The following is a 20,129-nucleotide window of genomic DNA, read 5'->3' on the forward strand; positions in this document are numbered from 1 at the left end:
TCCTGACGCTTTGCCGCGTTTCAGATATCAACGAGTGCGAATCCAGCCCCTGCGTGAACGGCGTGTGCCGCAACATGGCTGGCTCCTTCATCTGCGAGTGCTCCCACGGCAGCAAGCTGGACTCCACCAACACCATCTGCGTGGGTATGAGCCCCCGTCTACTGCAGCCTCCTGCCCTGGCTGGGACCCCCCCCCCCCCCCCCCCCCCATGCGCTCACTGGATTTACCGGGTTCTGTTCATCCACATCACACCGTGACAAATGAACCATCACTGCCGCGCAGGCCCTGGCTCCCAATGCTGTGCTGTTGGACGGGAGGACGGTCACAAATGCGCCGTCAAAATGTGCTTTGTTGATTCTGCTTGGCGCCACCGGTAATGCATATCCACCTTCCCCCCCTTCCCAACCCCCCCGACCACCACAGACAGCATGAAGGGCACCTGCTGGCTGAACATCCAAGATGGCCGCTGCGAGGTCAATATCAACGGCGCCACGCTGAAGTCGGAGTGCTGTGCCACGCTGGGCGCGGCCTGGGGGAGTCCCTGTGAGCGCTGCGAGATCGGTCAGTGCACCCCCCACCCCCCCCACCACACACTCCAGGGCCCTGACTTTAACCCCAACCCTATTCCTAACCCATAATCGACATTCTCCTCCGCAGATACGGCCTGCTCCAGAGGCTTCGCTCGCATGAAGGGCGTCGCCTGTGAAGGTAACCGCGCCCCCCCCAATGCTTCCCAGCATGCCGAGCAAGCGGGCGCAAGGCTCTGAGCGCTTCTCTCCGTCTCGCCCGCAGACGTGAACGAGTGTGAGGTGTTCCCGGGCGTGTGCACCAATGGCCGCTGCGTGAACACGCAGGGCTCGTTCCACTGCGAGTGCGCCGAGGGACTGACACTGGACGGCAGTGGGCGCACCTGCGTGGGTAAGGGGGGGTGCCAGTGGAGGGGTTGACCTTAAATCACGCCATAAGCGTCACGTCAGCGTCCTGCAGCTTCAGTACAAGCCTGCTGGCCGAATTCCACACAAAAGCCTGATTGATGTCAGATACATAATGCAGTGTCAGCCTGCAGTGTTCAGAGTTAGCATGTTAGCGGCACACAGCATTAGCCAGGGCCTCGCCCCTCCCTCCACCCGCCTCCCCAGATGTGCGCAGTGAGCAGTGCTACCTGAAATGGGATGAGGATGAGTGCGGGGAGCCGCTGCCCGGGAAGTACCGTGTGGACATGTGCTGCTGCTCCGTGGGGGCCGCCTGGGGCGTGGAGTGCGAGGAGTGCCCCAAGGCTGGCACGACGCAGTACAAGGCAATCTGCCCTCGGGGCCCCGGCTTCGCTAACAGGGGCGACATCCTCACCGGCAGACCCTTCTACAAAGGTACTCCGCCCTGCGTCACTTACAACCTAAAAGCCGCATGCATAAATGCCAGATTCTTTCAGGTGTATTTTATTGCCGTGGTCGTACGGGTATTTATCTGACCGAATATGAAAGGAGAAGCCTAATGCTTTGTGTTTCTTAAACTGAACTAAAGACGTGAATGAGTGCAAGGTCTTCCAGGGCCTGTGTGCCCACGGAACATGCCGGAACACCATCGGCAGCTTCAAGTGCCGCTGCAACAGTGGCTTTGCCCTCACTATGGAGGAGAGGAACTGCACAGGTAAGTGGAAGAGCCCTACCCTCGGCCCATGCCCTACCCCTGCACCCGGGTCCCTCCGCCCCTGTGATCTTGACGCCCCTTGCTCTCTCACGCCCCCCCCGTAGACATTGATGAGTGCCGGATCTCCCCCGACCTGTGTGGCCACGGCACGTGCGTGAACACGCCGGGCAGCTTCGAGTGCGAGTGCTTCGAGGGCTACGAGAGCGGCTTCATGATGATGAAGAACTGCATGGGTGAGTCCTGTGCGCAATGCGGCCTGCTCCGCTGCATCTAGGCTGATGTCATTTTAACTGCATTACTGCTCTTGCCCTACCCAGACATCGACGAGTGTGAGCGCGACCCCCTGCTCTGCCGCGGAGGCACCTGCCTCAACACGGAGGGCAGCTACGAGTGCGACTGCCCCCCAGGGCACCAGCTCAGCCCCGAGGGTTCGTCCTGCGAAGGTGAGTCCAGGGTTGGCTTATCGCGGTGCGTTATTGCTGCCCTCCTGTAGAGGGCCCAGCTCATCGTGTCTCCGCTCTTGGACAGACGTCAATGAGTGCCAACTGAGCGACACCCTGTGCCGGAACGGCCATTGCGTCAACATGGTGGGCACCTACCAGTGTTCCTGCGACACGGGCTACCAGACCACCCCCGACAGGCAGGGCTGTGTTGGTAAGTGTCGCCCTCCTGCCCGCCCTCTCCCGACGATAGGCCCTGGATACCTGACCGCTGGCCCTTTTCAGACATCGACGAGTGCACTATCATGAACGGCGGCTGCGACACCCACTGCACCAACTCGGAAGGCAGCTACGAGTGCAGCTGTGGGGAAGGCTACGCCCTCATGCCCGACCTGAGGACCTGCGCCGGTGAGTGGCGGGGCCGCGGCCGAGCAGGCCTCCGGGGAGGGACCATGGCCATCTCAGCACACGAGCTCACATCACTCCCTCCCCCCCGCAGACATCGATGAGTGCGAGGACACGCCGGACATCTGCGACGGCGGCCAGTGCACCAACATCCCCGGCGAGTACCGCTGCCTGTGCTTCGACGGCTTCATGGCCTCCATGGACATGCGGACCTGCATCGGTGAGTGAGCTGCACCCCCCCCCCCAGCCAACCCCACCCCCGTTGGCCCTCCCAAGAGACACCTCTCAGAGAGATTTGCACGTCCCCAGATGTCAACGAGTGCGAACTGAACCCCAACATCTGTCTCCATGGTGACTGTGAAAACACCAAGGGCTCCTTCGTCTGCCACTGCCAGCTGGGCTACTTTGTCAAGAAGGGATCTACGGGCTGCACGGGTAAGGGGGGGTCCGTCATGGAGGGGGTTACATCACCCTGGTGCACCTGACCAGAGGGACATGGGAATACTTTTATTACAAACAGAGGAAGGGCAGTATTACTCATTTACACCTAGGATTCAGAGGTATCTTGTAGGATACTTCCAGGCTTATGAAGGATCTGTGATTCCAAACCATCATTCCCATTACCCCCCCCACCCCCCCACCTTGCCCGGGGCTGTCTGTCCCTGCGTTTGCCCCTGCAGATATCGACGAATGCGAGATCGGGGCCCACAACTGCGATGTGAACGCGGCCTGCATCAACGTGCCGGGCAGCTTCAAGTGCCGCTGCCGTGATGGCTGGGTCAGCCTTGGCACCAAGTGCGTGGGTGAGTGTGGCGGCAGCCGTGGGAGGGCAGGGCGGGGCCAGGAGTGCCCGACGAGCTTCGGACGGGAGGTTGAGCCCGCTGCCGTGTCCGCCTCTCCTTGCAGACCTGGATGAGTGCTCCACAGAGGAACACAACTGCAACCCCAACGCCAACTGCATCAACACGCCAGGCTCCTACCGCTGCACCTGCAAAGAGGGCTTCAATGGCGACGGCTTCTCCTGCTCAGGTTGGCCGCTCTGTCCCCATCATCAGCAACACCATCCTGCTTATAGGAATGCTTATGTCTGTCCTGGCTGCCGTTCACGTTCAGCACCCTAAGGGCGTTACGCCAGCTCCCTGTCAGTGACCAGCCTGTGTATCCTCACCCCCTCCTGGCAGACATGGACGAGTGTGCGGACAACGTGAACCTGTGCGAGAATGGCCATTGCCTAAACGCGCCAGGCGGGTATCGGTGCGAGTGCGAGATGGGCTTCACCCCGACCGAGGACAGCAAGGCCTGCCAGGGTAGGAGCAGCCAGTAGTCGCGAGTGAACATCCCCCCCCCCCCTTGCAGATGGCTTGGATAGACATGGATTCATTCTTTAACCACCCCCCCCTCCCCCAGACATCGACGAGTGTAACTTCCAGAATATCTGCGTATTCGGAACCTGCCAGAACCTGCCGGGCATGTTCCGCTGTGTGTGTGACGATGGCTATGAGCTGGACCGCAGTGGGGGCAACTGCACTGGTGAGACACTCCGATCTTCAACCGTATGTAACCATATGTAATGCAGGGCTCCCTGGGGGTGAGGCAGAGTGTTATCCATCTGAGAAATGGTGTCAGATGAGTGCAAACACCCATCTAGAAAATAAACCACTCTCCCTAACCATAACACGTCCCTGTAGAGACCCCGGAGTGGAAATGGCCACTGCACTTACGGCCACAACATGAGTCACCACGAAGCTGTCGGCGCCGGCCCTCATATATCAGAGCAGCCATGTCTGTCAGTAGACCGCGCTGAGGATCCCCATCCTTTCAGGGGCACGATGACTTATGTGTGCTTCTGTATGGCAGATGTGAACGAGTGCTCCGACCCCGTCAACTGCATCAATGGCCTGTGCGTCAACATGCCAGGAAGCTACCTGTGCAACTGCCCGCCGGACTTCGAGCTGAACCCCACTGGCGTGGGATGTGTGGGTTAGTGCGCCGCCCTTATGGTCACTGTCATGCTCTTGTCACAGGTCATAGTTTGTACTGTCAATACATTTACACAACTTTCAGTACTCTTCTAAACACTTAGGGCTGCTGCTTTGAATATCAGTTGAAGTGTTTGCGCCTCCTACCTTTCAGATACACGTGTAGGAAACTGCTTCCTGGACACACTGCCACGTGGAGATGGAGGGATATCCTGCAGTGCGGAGATCGGCGTCGGGGTCACGCGGGCATCCTGCTGCTGCTCACTGGGGGGGGCTTGGGGGAACCCTTGTGAGCTGTGCCCACCGGTCAACACCAGTATGTACGCCGATGGGGAACATGAAGTCAATACCCACAATGCAGTGATGAGATACAAATAATGCAGTGCTGTTATACATATATGGAGGCACAGTGGCCTTTTAGAACAGCTAGAAGCTGTTATCTAAAAATATGTGCAGTAACCAGTGGAAAACGTGCATGAAATGAGAAGGAAACATACAGGAATGATCTAAAGAGGTAAAGCACAAGTATGCCTGTCTTTCTGAAGCGTACCAGTGTTTCTTACTTCTTACCATATTGCAGTGTTTCTATTTTGAGACATTTGATTGGACTGGCCTTGCTTTTACCGCTGGTTGTGAACATTCTGAAATGGTTTCCCTTTTAGCGGAATATAAGACCCTGTGTCCCGGAGGAGAGGGGTTCAGGCCCAACCCCATCACTGTGATCCTGGAGGGTAGGTCTGCGCCTTCGTGGCCCACCTCTCCAGTCTGGTAGCAGGCCTTGTGTTTTGCACGTGACACCACGCAAGTGTCTGCTTTGCCCTGACCTGGCCTCTTCGTTTGCTGGGGTGGGGCAGATATCGACGAATGCCAGGAGCTGCCCGGCCTGTGCCAGGGGGGCAACTGCGTCAATACCTTTGGGAGCTTCCAGTGCGAGTGCCCGGCCGGGTACTACCTCAACGAGGAGATGCGCATCTGCGAGGGTGAGCCAAGGCCACGGGGGGCGGCGAGACCAGGCGGTTTTAGGCAGAACTCAAGATCGAAGGATATTTATTTTGCTTTAGCGGATAAGTCATGCTGAAAATAATTTTCCTCTCTTTTGGCCAATCTAGGTCAATATTCCCCATTGACTTTCATTAGCAGTCTGTGTTGATAAATCTTAAGCAGGCAGCGTGAGTGTAACCGTCCGCCTTTGGTGCCGGACCCTAATCGGCTCTGTTCCTCACCGTCCTGGCAGACATCGACGAGTGCACAGCTCACATCGGCATATGCGGCCCCGGAACCTGCTACAACACCCTGGGCAACTACACCTGCGTCTGCCCCCCCGAGTACATGCAGGTCAACGGGGGCAACAACTGCATGGGTGAGTGAGCCCTGGTTGTAAGCTGGCGGGGGCATAAGAGGGGCCACAATTCACAAGGAGGAGCTAATGTTATTGTTAGCCAATGATATGTCAATCGGTGAGTGACAGGGGAGGGGGTACCTGATGGCCAGTCAGCTTTCAGGGGGGGCAGTGCCCCGGTATATATATCCCTGTCTGGTTAGCCTCTCTGGAAGGAGGTTGTACGGTTCAGGTTCACACAGTTTCCAAACCCTAGGTGATGTCTTCAGGATGGATGTGTGAGCTTAGGGTCTCGTTGCATCATGTTCCTCATTGTGTGGTAACATTTGACCCGTCTGCCGCAGACATGAGGAAGAGCGTTTGCTACCGCAACTTCAACGACACCTGCGAGAACGAGCTGTCCTTCAACATGACCAAGAAGATGTGCTGCTGCGCCTACAACGTGGGCAAGGCCTGGAACAAGCCCTGCGAGGCCTGCCCCACCCCAGCCACCTGTGAGCCCCTCCCCCAGCATGACCGACCACGGGACCCCGGCGTTAGCGCGCCCTAGGCTATACCGTGCTAACCTTAATGCTCTCCCCACAGCGGAGTACCAACACTTGTGCGGAAACCAGGCTCCCGGCTTCATCATTGACATCCACACTGGGAAGCCCATTGGTAAGAAATGATTCATTGGTGCCTCCCCATGTGACTCCATGGTTAGGCTTAGGGTTGCTCTCTCAAAGCGGACCCATATATTTTTTTTTCATTGATGGTCACTGTTAAAAGTTCCTTGTGGAGTTGCTGCCCAGGATCTGGGATGATGGAGCTGCAGAATGGCTGATATGTAGATCATCTTAGCAGCCTATGGGGTTTTTGCTGGTGACGGGAATCCCCGTGGCCATATCTGAATGTGTTTGATATTCTTCTGCTTTCTTCGAGATGTTTTTTGCAGTCGGTGATGTGCTTTGCTCTTGGTAAAGCGTCCTGGTTAAGGCAACGTGCCGTCTCTCTACAGACATCGACGAGTGCAGGGAAATCCCAGGCATCTGCGCAAACGGGGCCTGCATCAACCAGATTGGCAGCTTCCGCTGCGAGTGCCCCATGGGCTTCAGCTACAACAACATCCTGCTGGTCTGCGAAGGTGAGGCCCCCATGCCTGGGTGACGTTGGGCTCCCTCGACCCGAGCTCGCTGCTGACGGCGGCACTGATCGGCTCTCGCCTGCTTCCCAGACATCGACGAGTGTACCAGCGGGGACACCCTGTGCCAACGCAATGCCAACTGCATCAACATCCCAGGAAGCTACCGCTGCGAGTGCTCGCCCGGGTTCAAGCTCTCCCCCAGCGGCGCTTGCGTGGGTCAGTCCATCTCCCGCCTCGGAATGGGGGTCGCACCATCTTCGGCATGAAGCGGGGGGGGGGGCTTGATGTTGGTCACTGATGTTGTTCCGTCCTCGGGCCCCATGCCTGTCCCCTCCCCAGATCGAAATGAGTGCCTGGAGATCCCCAGCGCCTGCAGCCACGGGGAGTGCATCGACACTCAGGGCAGCTACCACTGCGTCTGTCATAACGGCTTCAAGGCCACTGCAGACCTGACCATGTGCATGGGTGAGTGACCATGGTGATCCGTCATCGTGGTCAAGCCAAACTGCTGCAGGATCTTTTCTTGTTTTCATATTGGATACATATGTTCCCTTCAGCTTCGGAACAGTTTATTTTGATAGTAAAAACGTCATAGCTCCTGATCGCCGAACCTGACGTGAAACAGCAGGTATCTGAGTGAAGCTAAACCTGCCTGTTTATATCAGCCCAGTCAGCCAAGTGACATTTTTGGGTTGATGGTCGGGCTGCGGCAATCCCTCAACTCCCTCTCTGCTCTGCAGACATCGATGAGTGCGACAGGCAGCCCTGTGGGAATGGCACCTGCAAGAACACCGTGGGCTCCTACAACTGCCTCTGCTTCCCCGGGTTCGAGATCACGCACAACAATGACTGCATAGGTGGGTGCGTTGCTCCCGCAGTGTCGACTCTGTAAGGAGACAGGAGAGGGTCCTTAGACAGCGAGGGGAGTCTCTCAGAAAGATAGGAGAGAGTCTTCAAACAGACAGGAGAGAGTCCTCAGACAGACAGGAGTGAGTCCTCAGACGGAGGAGAGAGTCCTCAGACAGACAGGAGAGAGTCCTCAGACAGACAGGAGAGAGTCTTCAGACAGACAGGAGTGAGTCCTCAGACAGACAGGAGTGAGTCCTCAGACGGAGGAGAGAGTCCTCAGACAGACAGGAGAGAGTCTTCAAACAGACAGGAGAGAGTCCTCAGACAGACAGGAGTGAGTCCTCAGACGGAGGAGAGAGTCCTCAGACAGACAGGAGAGAGTCTTCAAACAGACAGGAGAGAGTCCTCAGACAGACAGGAGTGAGTCCTCAGACGGAGGAGAGAGTCCTCAGACAGACAGGAGAGAGTCTTCAGACAGAGGAGAGAGTCCTCAGACAGACAGGAGAGAGTCCTCAGACAGACAGGAGAGTCTTCAGACAGAGGAGAGAGTCCTCAGACAGACAGAAGAGAGTCTTCAAACAGACAGGAGAGAGTCCTCAGACAGACAGGAGAGAGTCCTCAGACAGACAGGAGAGAGTCTTCAAACAGACAGGAGAGAGTCCTCAGACAGACAGGAGAGAGTCTTCAGACAGAGGAGAGAGTCTTCAGACAGAGGAGAGAGTCCTCAGACAGACAGGAGAGAGTCCTCAGACGGAGGAGAGAGTCCTCAGACGGAGGAGAGAGTCTTCAAACAGACAGAAGAAAGTCTTCAAACAGATAGGAGAGAGTCTTCAAACAGACAGGAGAGAGTCCTCAGACAGAGGAGAATGTCCTCAGAGAGACAGACTCTTACTGCTATCACCAGGGTGCTTTTTTCCATAAGCCTCACATTTATGGCCCTTTCCAGATGTGAATGAGTGCACGGCACTGGTGGGCCAGGTCTGCAGGAACGGCCAGTGCATCAACTCTCCAGGATCGTTCCAGTGTCTGTGCCAGGATGGTTATGAGCTCACTCTGGATGGCAAGAACTGTGTCGGTATGGCTGCCCTTTACTCACATACATAAGCATCAAACACACACACAGCTCATCGTGTTTCTGAATCATGTGGGAAAGCCCAGACACACTCAGGTAAGCCTGGCATTGCTGCCCCGCAAGCCACAGCGCCTTCCAATCAGTCACATCCTTTTTAGAAACATTCATTTGCTCCTCTGTTTCTGTGTCATCCTTGTGTTGGGTCACCTGACCTCCTGCCCCCTCTTTCAGACATTAACGAATGTGTGAGCTTCCTGGGCACCTGCGCCCTGGGCACCTGCCAGAACCTGGAGGGCTCCTTCCGCTGCATCTGCCCTCCAGGCTACGCCGTGCAGAACGACCAGTGCATCGGTGAGGACCCGCGGCTCGAGGGGCGCCCTGGAGGCCGAACGGTCACAGAAAGCTGTGTGCCACCAGGACCCTGCTGAGGAAAACATGGCAGAAAAGCAGCTTTGTCCTTCTCTGCCCTCTGACGTCCCTTCCTCCCTCACCCTCAGACATCAACGAGTGTGAAGTAGAGCCCAACATCTGCCAGTTCGGCACCTGCTCCAACACCATGGGCAGCTTCCAGTGCGAGTGCGAGAAAGGCTTTGTGCTGTCCGAGAACGGCCGTCGCTGCTTCGGTGAGAACCACTTCACATTTGGAGCCGGGGGGTACATTCTGATTGCAGATATCTGCCCCCAAAGGTGCCCACTTTGCAAGAAATACTATGGCAGTTTTAGAGAAGACTTGTGCCACAGAGTGATGTTAACTCAAAAGTCACTGTGATACACATGAATCACAGCTCCTGCCCCGCCCATTCCTGTCCCCCGGCCAATCACGCGCACTATCTCTCTTCTTCAGATATCCGTGAGAGCTTCTGCTTCACTCGCTTCGAGGGGGGAAAGTGCTCTGTGCCAAAGGCCTTCAACACGACCAAAGCCAAGTGCTGCTGCAGCAAGATGCCCGGCGAGGGCTGGGGCGACCCCTGCGAGCTGTGCCCGCGTGAGACCGAGGGTGAGGGGCCTGTCCTCGCCAGCCTCGCCCACTCAGGGAAGTGCCATTCCCCCATTTTTTGGGGACGGGAGCCCTAATCCTTTGCCCCCTCCCCTGTCTCTCTCTTGCAGCTGCCTTTGACAGCCTCTGTCCCTACGGGCACGGAATCGTGCTCGGACCTGGCGAAGCCCGTGAGGGTGAGTGAGGAATCCTGCTCACATGCGCCCCCCTGTGGGCATGTCCTCCAGTGTCAGTGTTCAAGGTTCCTTATTTGCCTTTTGTACATCAGCACTTAGGAATAATTATTCGCACTGGTCAGTCAGTAACACAGAACGTCTGGCAGGCTTAGATGGCACAGAACGCGACAAAGGGACTCGCAAATATCAAAGCAGGCATGTGACTAGGTATTGTAGAGGCACATATTTCTGAAATAAATGTAACATAAATCGAAGAAATTGCTGACGCCACCCCCGCCCCCCCCCCTCCCATGTGCCCTGTGCATCTCAGACATGAACGAGTGCCTGGATAACCCGGACATCTGCACCAACGGCATGTGCATCAACACAGACGGCTCCTTCCGCTGCGAGTGTCCCTTCGGCTACAGCCTGGACTACACGGGGGTGAAGTGTGTCGGTAAGTCAGGACGCCCCAGGTCACGCCCCAGCCCTCGCTGTGCCTCCACAACCGCCACGCCGCTGTGACCCGTCCCCCCCGTCCTCTCCGTCCTCAGACACGGACGAATGCTCCATCGGGAACCCCTGTGGCAATGGCACCTGCACCAACGTGGTTGGCGGCTTCGAGTGCGCCTGTCACGAGGGCTTCGAACCCGGCTCCATGATGACCTGCGAAGGTCGGTGGCACTCACGCTTACACATCCCTCATTACCAGGCACCCAAGCCGAAAGCCGCTTAATAACCAACCCCTCCACCCCCCCCCCCCCCATCAGACATCAACGAGTGCTCCCTGAACCCGCTGCTCTGTGCGTTCCGCTGCGTCAACACCTTCGGCTCGTACGAGTGCACCTGCCCGGCGGGCTACGTGCTGCGCGAAGACCACAGGATGTGCAGAGGTGAGAGGGCGCCCCATCGCCATGGGAACATCGGGCATATGGTCTGTCGGGAGGGGGCGGGGCCACACAGCAGCCTGGAGTTGGCTTCAGTGGAAATAACTGCATTCCATAGATCAGATGCAAAAGTCTTAGGCAGTCAAAAGAAATGAAAGCTGATTATCTGGATAGCAAGTGTCCATTTGCTCAGAGCAAAAACACATTTTGACACTAGAATTTATGCAAATTAAGATTAACACAATGAAAACTAACAGGAAAGTCTTCTGTTCTCCAAAAAGTGACTGATACCAAGTTGGATAGGTAGATGGACGCCAATTCAGGTCCCAAACCTGTCCTCATGTGGTAAATTTCACCCGCAGCTTATTCAAAGTTTTTAAAGTCGATATTGATTAGCTATACGAGGTGTCAAAAATCATGGGTGTATTGGGTGGTTGCTGTAAATGCTGAGGTGATTATAGGAGAGGTTTGAAATGGTTTAGCTAACACACTTTTACAAATATGATATAGTTTTACACAAACGTGAAGGTCATTTAAACATAATTTTCTTTGACTGCCTAAGACTTTCGCACAGTACTGTATATATAAATGCCAACTGGATATACACACTTTAGCATCCACAGGTACATAAATGCAGTGCATGATGCAGTGCGGTTTAATCAGTCCAGCTAGGAGCATCAGTGAATGACACAGAACTGTATATATAAATGCCAACTGGATATACACACTTTAGCATCCACAGGTACATAAATGCAGTGCATGATGCAGTGCAGTTTAATCAGTCCAGCTAGGAGCATCAGTGAATGACACAGTACTGTATATATACTGTAAATGCCAACTGGATATACACACTTTAGCATCCACAGGTACATAAATGCAGTGCATGATGCAGTGCGGTTTAATCAGTCCAGCTAGGAGCATCAGTGAATGACACAGAACTGTGTATAACTATCTTCAGTGTGTCACTCGATTCTGTATGGGAGTCCACTGCAGGGCTACCGTAAGGGGGGGGGGGGGGGGGTGAGGACCATTCCAAGGGCCCCTGAGTGATGGGGGCCCCAAAAAATTCAGAGCATAATTGTATTGGTCTGGATTGGAGGCCTGATATGTTATGCTTTTATGGGGCCCGAAACCAGAAGCTACTCCTCTGTATGATACTGATGATCCTCTGCAGTTTTGTTTCCCTGCTTGTTCTTGCGTTCATCGTATCTCCTCTGTCTCTGTGTCTCTGTGCACTAACACCCCCCCTCCCGCCCCCCCAGACCAGGATGAGTGCTCTGATGGTCTGGACGACTGCGCCTCCAAGGGCATGACCTGCAAGAACCTGATCGGCACCTTCATGTGCATCTGCCCCCCGGGCATGCAGCGCAGGCCGGACGGGGACGGCTGCATGGGTGAGAGGGTGGCTCAAGGGGTGGGGGGGGGGGCGCAGACTGACTGCTCTTCGTGTCCTACGGAAGCTGCCTAATCAGTGACAGGTGTGATGTAAGGCAGTGCGTTTGGCCCCCCCCTAACCCCAACCCCTCGCCATATCAACCCCACTTGTGCCCCGGCAGACCTGAACGAATGCCGCGCGAAGCCAGGAATCTGCAAGAATGGCCGCTGCGTGAACACGGTGGGCAGCTACCTCTGCGAGTGCAACGAGGGCTTCCAGGCCAGCGTCACGGGCACCGAGTGCATCGGTGAGTCAGCGAGCCCGCGTTCGCTGGGGGCCACCGCTGGGGGCCCATACATACTGCGGGCCTGTGCTAGGGTTCCATACTGGGGGCCTGAGCTTGGGGCCCGTACTGGGGATCAATACTAGGGGCCCCGATTGGGGATTGGGTGGCACTGGGGGCCCAGACTAACCCTTCCTGGGGAGTAGCTAACACCCCCGGGTGTTTTAAAATATTTCAATGTTAAATTACCATAATAAACCAGCATGCTAGTAAATATAAAGGTCACACGGCCTTTTTTGCTGATTAATATTTCATATTAATTTATGTAAATGTTCAACGTGTAATCATAGCTGCCCAGTTTGGCAGCTGGTCGCTAGTGACCCATGATAACTAGCAGATGTTTCTATGTGATTTTCAGGGAAACTAACCACGTTGAAAGTTACGACAGTCAGGCCGTGCTGTTAGTGTTTCTGGACTTTTCCCTGCAGAGGATTTCGCTCACCAGAGGGGGCGCGTTTCCAATAAATGTGAAACCTATGAAATGGACAGTAAAAGCGCCTCACTGACCTACAGCCATTGGCCTGAGCTTGTGTGCTGCTTGCTGCCCAGACAACCTGCTGGGATTCTCTACGAAGTCTAATGTCGGCGTCCAGAGAGCAAAAGAAGTGTGTTTTGACGGTTGTAGTGAGCGTGACTTTTGAGGTTATGGAGTCGAACCCAAACTATTGATGGGCCTGGATCCTCCTGCCTGACGGCATTCCCCCCTCCCCCGCCCCCCCCACAGATAACAGGCAGGGCTTCTGCTTCACGGAGGTGCTGCAGACCATGTGTCAGCAGAGCTCAACCAACCGCAACAGCGTCACCAAGTCGGAGTGCTGCTGCAACGGCGGCCGCGGCTGGGGCCCCAGCTGTGAGCTCTGCCCGCTGCCCGGCACAGTGCAGTACAAGCGCATGTGTCCCCTGGGCCCGGGCTACACCACCGACGGCAGAGGTGAGGGTGCTTGCCACCTATGTGGACTGTTCCATTTCAGGTGGGAGAGGGGGGACCGCAGTGCTTCTGAGGTGTGTGTATTCCTTGTGTGTGTGTGGGTGTCTCAAAGGAGAGCATGATGGGATATGTGAAATGAAGCATTCCATTGTACCTGTACTCATACTTGTATAAATGCCAAATAAAGCATGAATTTAAAAGCCAATGGGGGTGGTACAAAAACCCTCCATTTGGTGTTTATTACACCTCCTACTAAGAGGAGGCAGGGGCAGACGGCCAAATCAAATGAGTGTCCAGCGATGGCACGCTCCACTGCTCTGTGTACGCAACGCTGCCTCCATCGCATGGGAAAATGCTGCTCAGAGCCCAGCACAGTGGCCCCGCGGTTGGTACCCCGTGCTTGGTGGCCCAGGTTTGGTTGCCCCGCGGTTCGGTGCCCCGTGCTTGGTGGCCCCGGTTTGGTGGCCCCGCGGTCCGGTGCCCCCGCGGTCCGGTGCCCCGTGCTTGGTGGCCCCGGTTTGGTGGCCCCGCGGTCCGGTGCCCCCGCGGTCCGGTTCCCCGTGCCTGGTGGCCCTGTCCCTGTCTCTGAGCACTGTACTGTCCCCATTGCAGACATCAACGAGTGCCAGGTGATGCCGAACATGTGCAAGAATGGCCAGTGCATCAACAGCATCGGCTCCTTCCGCTGCCACTGCAATGTGGGCTACACCCCAGACTTCACAGGCACTGCCTGCGTGGGTAAGCCCCTTGCATACTAAATCTCACTGGAGAGCAGCTGCTGCATGGAAAGCAGTAACACCGACCCCTCTAACCGCTTTGTGGAACTCATTCTATCCACGAGATTGTCTTGGCCTCCCTGGCCAATCCATTGGCTGGAATGGGGGGCACGCAGCCCTCCTGGCCCATGTCATAGTTCTCCTCCCTCCTGTGTTTCAGATGTGGACGAGTGCACCCAGTCCCCAAAGCCGTGCAACTTCCTCTGCAAGAACACAGAGGGCAGCTACCTGTGCTCCTGTCCCAGGGGGTACATCCTGCAGCCAGATGGCAAGACCTGCAAGGGTAGGCGGTGCTGAGATCCTGAGCCTGAGATCCTGAACCTGAGATCCTGAACCTAAATACTCTGAGAGGGCATTTCTCAACCTCCCAGCTCCCAGTCAATCAAGAACATCAGTGCTGTGTTCCATTCACGTCGGAGGTCGGAATTCAGAGCTGGGAATGACATCACACTCGAGTTAACTGTGTTGCAGTACAGGAAGTCGGAAAGCCATTTAGCAAATCCAGGTCTAGCCAGGTTCCTTGTTAGCCCTTTTTTGCAATGTCATTTGTTAACAACATATTTGGTGCATGCAAACACCATAGCAGCATATCCACAGATAGCAGTTGGACAGCACTTTGTGTACGACTGATTTAATGAGACACAAATAATACATAAGTGCTAATAAACAGTATATAACTACAGCTTGAACTTCGGTTGGTAAAGGAGCAGCCATCTTGAATTCTGAGGTCGGGGTTGCAGGGGTTCCTCTGACTTTCTGAGTCAGAATTCTGACTTTGACAGCATTCCAGATGAAATTTTCCACTAGGAGATTCTGGAAATTCTGACTTCCGAGTTCGAATGGAACACACCATAAAAACTTGGTACTGGTGGGCTGGGAGCTGGGAGCTGGGCGGAAGTATGGACTGTGGGGGGGTCCCTGAGGACCGGGCTGAGGAACGCTGCTTTAAGAGACAGCAGCCATAGACCCCAGCAGGATTCATTCTCACGACAGCCATGTTCCTTTGAGATGTGTGCGCCCCTGTGCGCCCCTGCTGTGTGAGAGTAAAGCCCCCCTTTGCTCCGCCTCCTCGCAGACCTGGACGAGTGCTCCACGAAGCAGCACAACTGCCAGTTCCTATGCGTGAACACCATCGGGGGCTTCACCTGCAAGTGTCCCTCCGGCTTCACCCAGCACCAGACCACCTGCATCGGTAAGCGGGGAGGGGGTTCATTCGCTGGGGTCCGCATCAAGCATTTTTTGAGGGGGGCACTGAGACTCACGCCCGCCTCTGTCCTACAGACAACAACGAATGCAACAGCCAGGCGAGTCTGTGCGGGACGCGCGGCTCCTGCCTCAACACGCCCGGCAGCTTCAACTGCGAGTGCCAGAAGGGTTACTCCCTGGACAGCAGCGGCCTGGACTGCCAGGGTGAGCCCCCCCGCCCTGCCCCGCCCCACACCTCCCCTTTGAGTCCACGCCCCCCCCCCAAACTTAGCCGTAAGGTCTTGCCCTGTCTCCCTTTCTCCGGAAGATGTGGACGAGTGCAACGGGAACCACCGGTGTCAGCATGGCTGCCAGAACATGTTGGGCGGTTTCCGCTGCGGCTGTCCCCAGGGTTACGTGCAGCACTACCAGTGGAACCAGTGCGTAGGTGGGTGTGTCCCGCGCACGGCCCCACACACAGCTCCGAGGCTGCTGATCACGAATGGCCTGCACTGTCTTGTCCTGTATTGCACTGCCATTTGTCCTGCACTGTCTTGTCCTGTATTGCACTGCTATTTGTCCTGCACTGTCTTGTCCTGTATTGCACTGCCATTTGTCCTGCACTGTCTTGTCCTGTATTGCACTGCCATTTGTCCTGCACTGTCTTGTCCTGTATTGCACTGCTATTTGTCCTGCACTGTCTTGTCCTGTATTGCACTGCCATTTGTCCTGCACTGTCTTGTCCTGTATTGCACTGCTATTTGTCCTGCACTGTCTTGTCCTGTATTGCACTGCCATTTGTCCTGCACTGTCTTGTCCTGTATTGCACTGCTATTTGTCCTGCACTGTCTTGTCCTGTATTGCACTGCCATTTGTCCTGCACTGTCTTGTCCTGTATTGCACTGCTATTTGTCCTGCACTGTCTTGTCCTGTATTGTGCTGCTATTATGCAATACGAGCAGCTGCAGCATAAGAATTTCACGTGATAGTAAGACCCGAACCTTGAATCTGGAAGCTCCCTCACCATCATCTCCCTCCAGATGAGAACGAGTGCTCCTCGGTGGACATGTGCGGCTCTGCTTCCTGCTACAACACGCTGGGCAGCTACAAGTGCGTGTGCCCATCAGGCTTTGACTTCGAGCAGAACACCGGCAGCTGCCAGGACATCAACGAATGCTCCATGAACAGCAACCCCTGCAGCTTCGGCTGCTCCAACACGGACGGCGGCTACCTGTGCGGCTGCCCTGGGGGCTACTACAGAGCGGGACAGGGGTGAGCAAGTGGCCAGCAGCGCTCCAGAGTCCTCCGAGGCAGGCCGGGTGCTGCTCTGACCCGAACCCCCTGGGGGTGCGCTGCCCGCTCCGCATCCTGATTTTCTGTTTCCGAGCAGGCACTGCGTCACTGGCATGGGTTTCCAGGGCCAGTTCGCCCCCGGCCCGGAAGAAGACGATGATGAGAGCCTGTCTCCGGAGGCCTGCTACGAGTGTAAAGTCAACGGGGGCAAGAACGGCCGACAGCGGCGCAGCGCCAACGAGCTGAAGCAGGTGGGTCCCGTCGCCGTCACCAGGTGGTGTCACACAGCTCCTGCAACATTCTGCCCTATTCTGCTCTTCACTGATTGTTCTCCTTTGAAGGTCACTCCAAATTATAGTTCTTTGCAAAGTCAGCAAGGTGATGTCAGAATGTTAGCGTCCCTTTAGCCTCATTAGCTTAGCATTTAGCATGGGGACCCTGAGAGTCACCGAAACCCCCCCCCCCAAAAAAATACAGGGTGGAGTCAGCCTGGCCAGCGTGGACACGCAGACCTCCATCCCCATGAACCTGAGCCTGGCTGAGCTGCAGAACAAGGAGCCGCTGCTGGAGCTGCTGCCGGCCTTGCAGCCGCTGGAGCACCACGTGCGCTATGTCATCACCCACGGCAACCAGGGCGACCACTTCCGCCTGCTGGAGCGCCGCGATGGCAAGAGCGTGCTGCGGCTGGGCCGCCGGGCCCCCGCGCCGGGCTCCTACCGCCTGGAGATCGCCGGGCTTCCCCTGTTTGGCCCACGCAAGCTGCGGCACCTGGAGGAGCGCCACGACGCCGACTACCTGCAGGGCGAGATTGGCGCCGCACTGCACATCAAGCTGGACATCCACCTGCACTGAGTGCCAGCCCCGCACTGCCGGCCACACTCTGGGGGGGGCGCTCTCTGAGGAACTCGGTCAGCCAGCTACCACTTCTTCGTTCAGTATTTGTGTGCTGTTTTTCGTTCACATTATTGCCAGGTTACGCCCCGCCCACTTCCCCCACCCCTCCCTCAGCCCCCGGCCCCCGTGTGAAGGTTGCAGGAAGGTGCCTGGTTTTTAGGCTACCCACTCCCCCCATCAGTGCCCCCAGTGGGGTACAAAAGGCCTTGGTAACACTGGGAATCATCTGCTTCCCTCCTGCCCAGCCCGCAAATGACTTGACCCTCCCATGGTAACAGCTGGGGGGCTGGGGTTAACCGTGGCAGCAGAACCTTAAAGGACGACACGTCCGATTGCATTATGTACAATTTTCTTTTAATGGATCTTCGGAAGTGGCCAGGTCACCTTATAAAACATTGGATAATCTTTACCAAATGATGTTTTGAGTTCACCCTGCATAAGGGTGCAATACATTTATAATGTGAGTAGTTTTTCTCTTGTTTCCAAACAGTCATTCACCTTTCTGTAATCTGAGTGTTCTTTGCTCCATGCAATATTTTGTGTAATCTCCAATTTATAATATTGTGTAAAAGAAACATTTTCACATGAAGGACTGCAATGGTTTCAGATTTAAAGAAAAAGGAAGCGAGTTAAAACTCAAATGATCAAATAACTGCTTAATGTTGCCATATAATCATCCCGTCACAAAGCTGAAAGTTTAGGTGTCTTCTGTGTGTTTACTTGTGCTGTTGCGTTCAGTTACCTCAACTTTCTTCACATACTGTACAAGAACCACACCGTAACCGTCGTATAGCTATTTCCAGCAGGAGGCGACACTGTCCCTTTTTACAGAACTTAGGGAGCAGGAATATGGCCGTGCGTGAAACCCCAAGGTTTGATTGGACGAACGGGACGTGGTTCTCATGGTGCTGCAGTTTCATCGTGCACTGAAACTTCATTAATATATCAGGGAGACGTGCCAAAGTAGAACACGAACACAGACATACAACCACAGATCCCAAAGTGGTGAAGAAGATGCCAGTGCATTGGTGAGCAGCGTAATTCAGTTTGTGAATTCACCATACCAAGCACCCTGAACAAACTGTGTTTTTTTTTGGTCGTTACGATACATAGTTGGGCAGAAGAAAAAAAAAACGATGAGCGCACAGCAGACAGGGACATTCCGTGACGTGGGAGACGGAGGGTTTTTTTTTTTGCAGCATCTACCACAGACGCATGCACAGTTGAACACCTAACCTCAGAACAACATACTCATCAGGTCAGCTAACGAACATCTCACAGCCTTTTTCCGTAAGGAACCTTGGTGCTACACAATCACAGATGTACGAAATCTTAAATCCGCAGTCTTGAATCTCGATCGCAAACATAACAATTTTATGACAAGTTTCCGTTGTTTGTATCCGTGTCTTTTTTGTATTGTCTCAGTGCTGAGAACCAATATTAAACTTGCTTCATGAAAATTAAATTGTATATTTTTAAGTGAAATGTAGATTTTTTTTTTAAGCGCCTTATGGTTGCCAGACTAAAAACTTCTAAAAAGGAGACTGAAGGTATGTTGACGGTGCTCTCGCATCCCGAATCCGCCACATCCGCAGCCACGCCCTCATCCCACTATCTATTGTCCCTGTGTGTTTTTTTTTTGTTTTAAATGCAGTGATTGATGGTGAGCGCGGAGCTCTGATGGTGGAAGGAGACCGGCATTTAACGATACACTGAAACGGGCACATAGGGGCGGGGCAAACCCCCACCCTCATCAGTACCACCGCCGGGGGGGGTCGCTGACATTCAGCCTCTGGTGCTAGTTAAGTTTTGCTCTCTCAACATTGCGATTACTGCACTGTAAGACAGCCGGAGCTATATTTATGCATAACCGTTTCTATTGTGGGAACCTGTATACTTTGTATCTTTTTCTGGTTTTGTCTGTTTATATTTTATTTTGCCACTATATGTAAAAGATGTGTGTATGTACTGTATCTCAGCCTGCATCGTCAAACTTGAAGTACAGCGATACCATTGATCTGTAACTTTTTTTTTTGGGGGGGGGGCGGGGATGGATACCCAACCAAACCAAAGAAGTACTCCCTTACGCGTACTCGAGAAGTGTGGCAGAGCCCTCCAGAACGCAGACACGAGTCATCGTTTGAGCCGACTGTCCTTACTTCCCGTCCACTTTGTCAGTTTGTAAACTTTTAAGTACTTTAAGTTTTTTTTTTTTTTTTTTTTTTTACATTTTGCTGGGGAAAAGTTTAATGAGCATTATGTGGTCTTTGGACACATTAACATCTGTACTGCCAATGGTTGACTTTTTTAAAAAACACTTGTTGGAAACAGGAAAAAAATGGCAATAAAAATATTGTGGGTTATATTTTTAAAATGTCTTGTGAGTTTAATTTAGCTTGGTGACATAGTCATGTGGGACAGCTTCTGCAGTGTCCTGCAGGC

The 20,129-nt window shown here is 54.6% G+C and overlaps 1 protein-coding gene across 2 annotated transcripts in view; it reads left to right on the forward strand.

Moving 5' to 3' along the window:
• fbn2b (fibrillin 2b) overlaps positions 1 to 20,061 on the forward strand; it is a 49,401-nt gene extending 29,340 nt beyond the window's left edge. For both annotated transcript variants that reach the window (XM_023843919.2, XM_023843918.2), the window contains exons 20-65: positions 25 to 144; positions 424 to 561; positions 658 to 708; positions 793 to 918; positions 1,140 to 1,367; positions 1,522 to 1,647; positions 1,752 to 1,880; positions 1,965 to 2,090; positions 2,176 to 2,301; positions 2,373 to 2,495; positions 2,587 to 2,712; positions 2,802 to 2,927; positions 3,173 to 3,295; positions 3,399 to 3,521; positions 3,674 to 3,799; positions 3,900 to 4,022; positions 4,350 to 4,472; positions 4,626 to 4,787; positions 5,134 to 5,202; positions 5,326 to 5,451; positions 5,706 to 5,831; positions 6,155 to 6,304; positions 6,396 to 6,467; positions 6,808 to 6,933; positions 7,024 to 7,149; positions 7,273 to 7,398; positions 7,674 to 7,790; positions 8,729 to 8,857; positions 9,086 to 9,205; positions 9,352 to 9,477; positions 9,699 to 9,851; positions 9,962 to 10,027; positions 10,338 to 10,463; positions 10,561 to 10,680; positions 10,777 to 10,899; positions 12,156 to 12,287; positions 12,450 to 12,575; positions 13,336 to 13,542; positions 14,152 to 14,277; positions 14,476 to 14,598; positions 15,391 to 15,507; positions 15,597 to 15,725; positions 15,829 to 15,948; positions 16,541 to 16,772; positions 16,891 to 17,044; positions 17,271 to 20,061. In XM_023843919.2, coding sequence (XP_023699687.1) covers positions 25 to 144; positions 424 to 561; positions 658 to 708; positions 793 to 918; positions 1,140 to 1,367; positions 1,522 to 1,647; positions 1,752 to 1,880; positions 1,965 to 2,090; positions 2,176 to 2,301; positions 2,373 to 2,495; positions 2,587 to 2,712; positions 2,802 to 2,927; positions 3,173 to 3,295; positions 3,399 to 3,521; positions 3,674 to 3,799; positions 3,900 to 4,022; positions 4,350 to 4,472; positions 4,626 to 4,787; positions 5,134 to 5,202; positions 5,326 to 5,451; positions 5,706 to 5,831; positions 6,155 to 6,304; positions 6,396 to 6,467; positions 6,808 to 6,933; positions 7,024 to 7,149; positions 7,273 to 7,398; positions 7,674 to 7,790; positions 8,729 to 8,857; positions 9,086 to 9,205; positions 9,352 to 9,477; positions 9,699 to 9,851; positions 9,962 to 10,027; positions 10,338 to 10,463; positions 10,561 to 10,680; positions 10,777 to 10,899; positions 12,156 to 12,287; positions 12,450 to 12,575; positions 13,336 to 13,542; positions 14,152 to 14,277; positions 14,476 to 14,598; positions 15,391 to 15,507; positions 15,597 to 15,725; positions 15,829 to 15,948; positions 16,541 to 16,772; positions 16,891 to 17,044; positions 17,271 to 17,645 — 6,167 coding nt within the window. In that variant the 3' untranslated portion in view covers positions 17,646 to 20,061. The remainder of the gene's footprint in view (positions 1 to 24; positions 145 to 423; positions 562 to 657; positions 709 to 792; positions 919 to 1,139; positions 1,368 to 1,521; positions 1,648 to 1,751; positions 1,881 to 1,964; positions 2,091 to 2,175; positions 2,302 to 2,372; positions 2,496 to 2,586; positions 2,713 to 2,801; positions 2,928 to 3,172; positions 3,296 to 3,398; positions 3,522 to 3,673; positions 3,800 to 3,899; positions 4,023 to 4,349; positions 4,473 to 4,625; positions 4,788 to 5,133; positions 5,203 to 5,325; positions 5,452 to 5,705; positions 5,832 to 6,154; positions 6,305 to 6,395; positions 6,468 to 6,807; positions 6,934 to 7,023; positions 7,150 to 7,272; positions 7,399 to 7,673; positions 7,791 to 8,728; positions 8,858 to 9,085; positions 9,206 to 9,351; positions 9,478 to 9,698; positions 9,852 to 9,961; positions 10,028 to 10,337; positions 10,464 to 10,560; positions 10,681 to 10,776; positions 10,900 to 12,155; positions 12,288 to 12,449; positions 12,576 to 13,335; positions 13,543 to 14,151; positions 14,278 to 14,475; positions 14,599 to 15,390; positions 15,508 to 15,596; positions 15,726 to 15,828; positions 15,949 to 16,540; positions 16,773 to 16,890; positions 17,045 to 17,270) is intronic.
• The last annotated feature ends 68 nt before the right edge of the window (positions 20,062 to 20,129 follow it).

Source organism: Paramormyrops kingsleyae, chromosome 15 (genome assembly GCF_048594095.1).
Source record: "Paramormyrops kingsleyae isolate MSU_618 chromosome 15, PKINGS_0.4, whole genome shotgun sequence".
Lineage (NCBI taxonomy): Eukaryota > Metazoa > Chordata > Actinopteri > Osteoglossiformes > Mormyridae > Paramormyrops > Paramormyrops kingsleyae.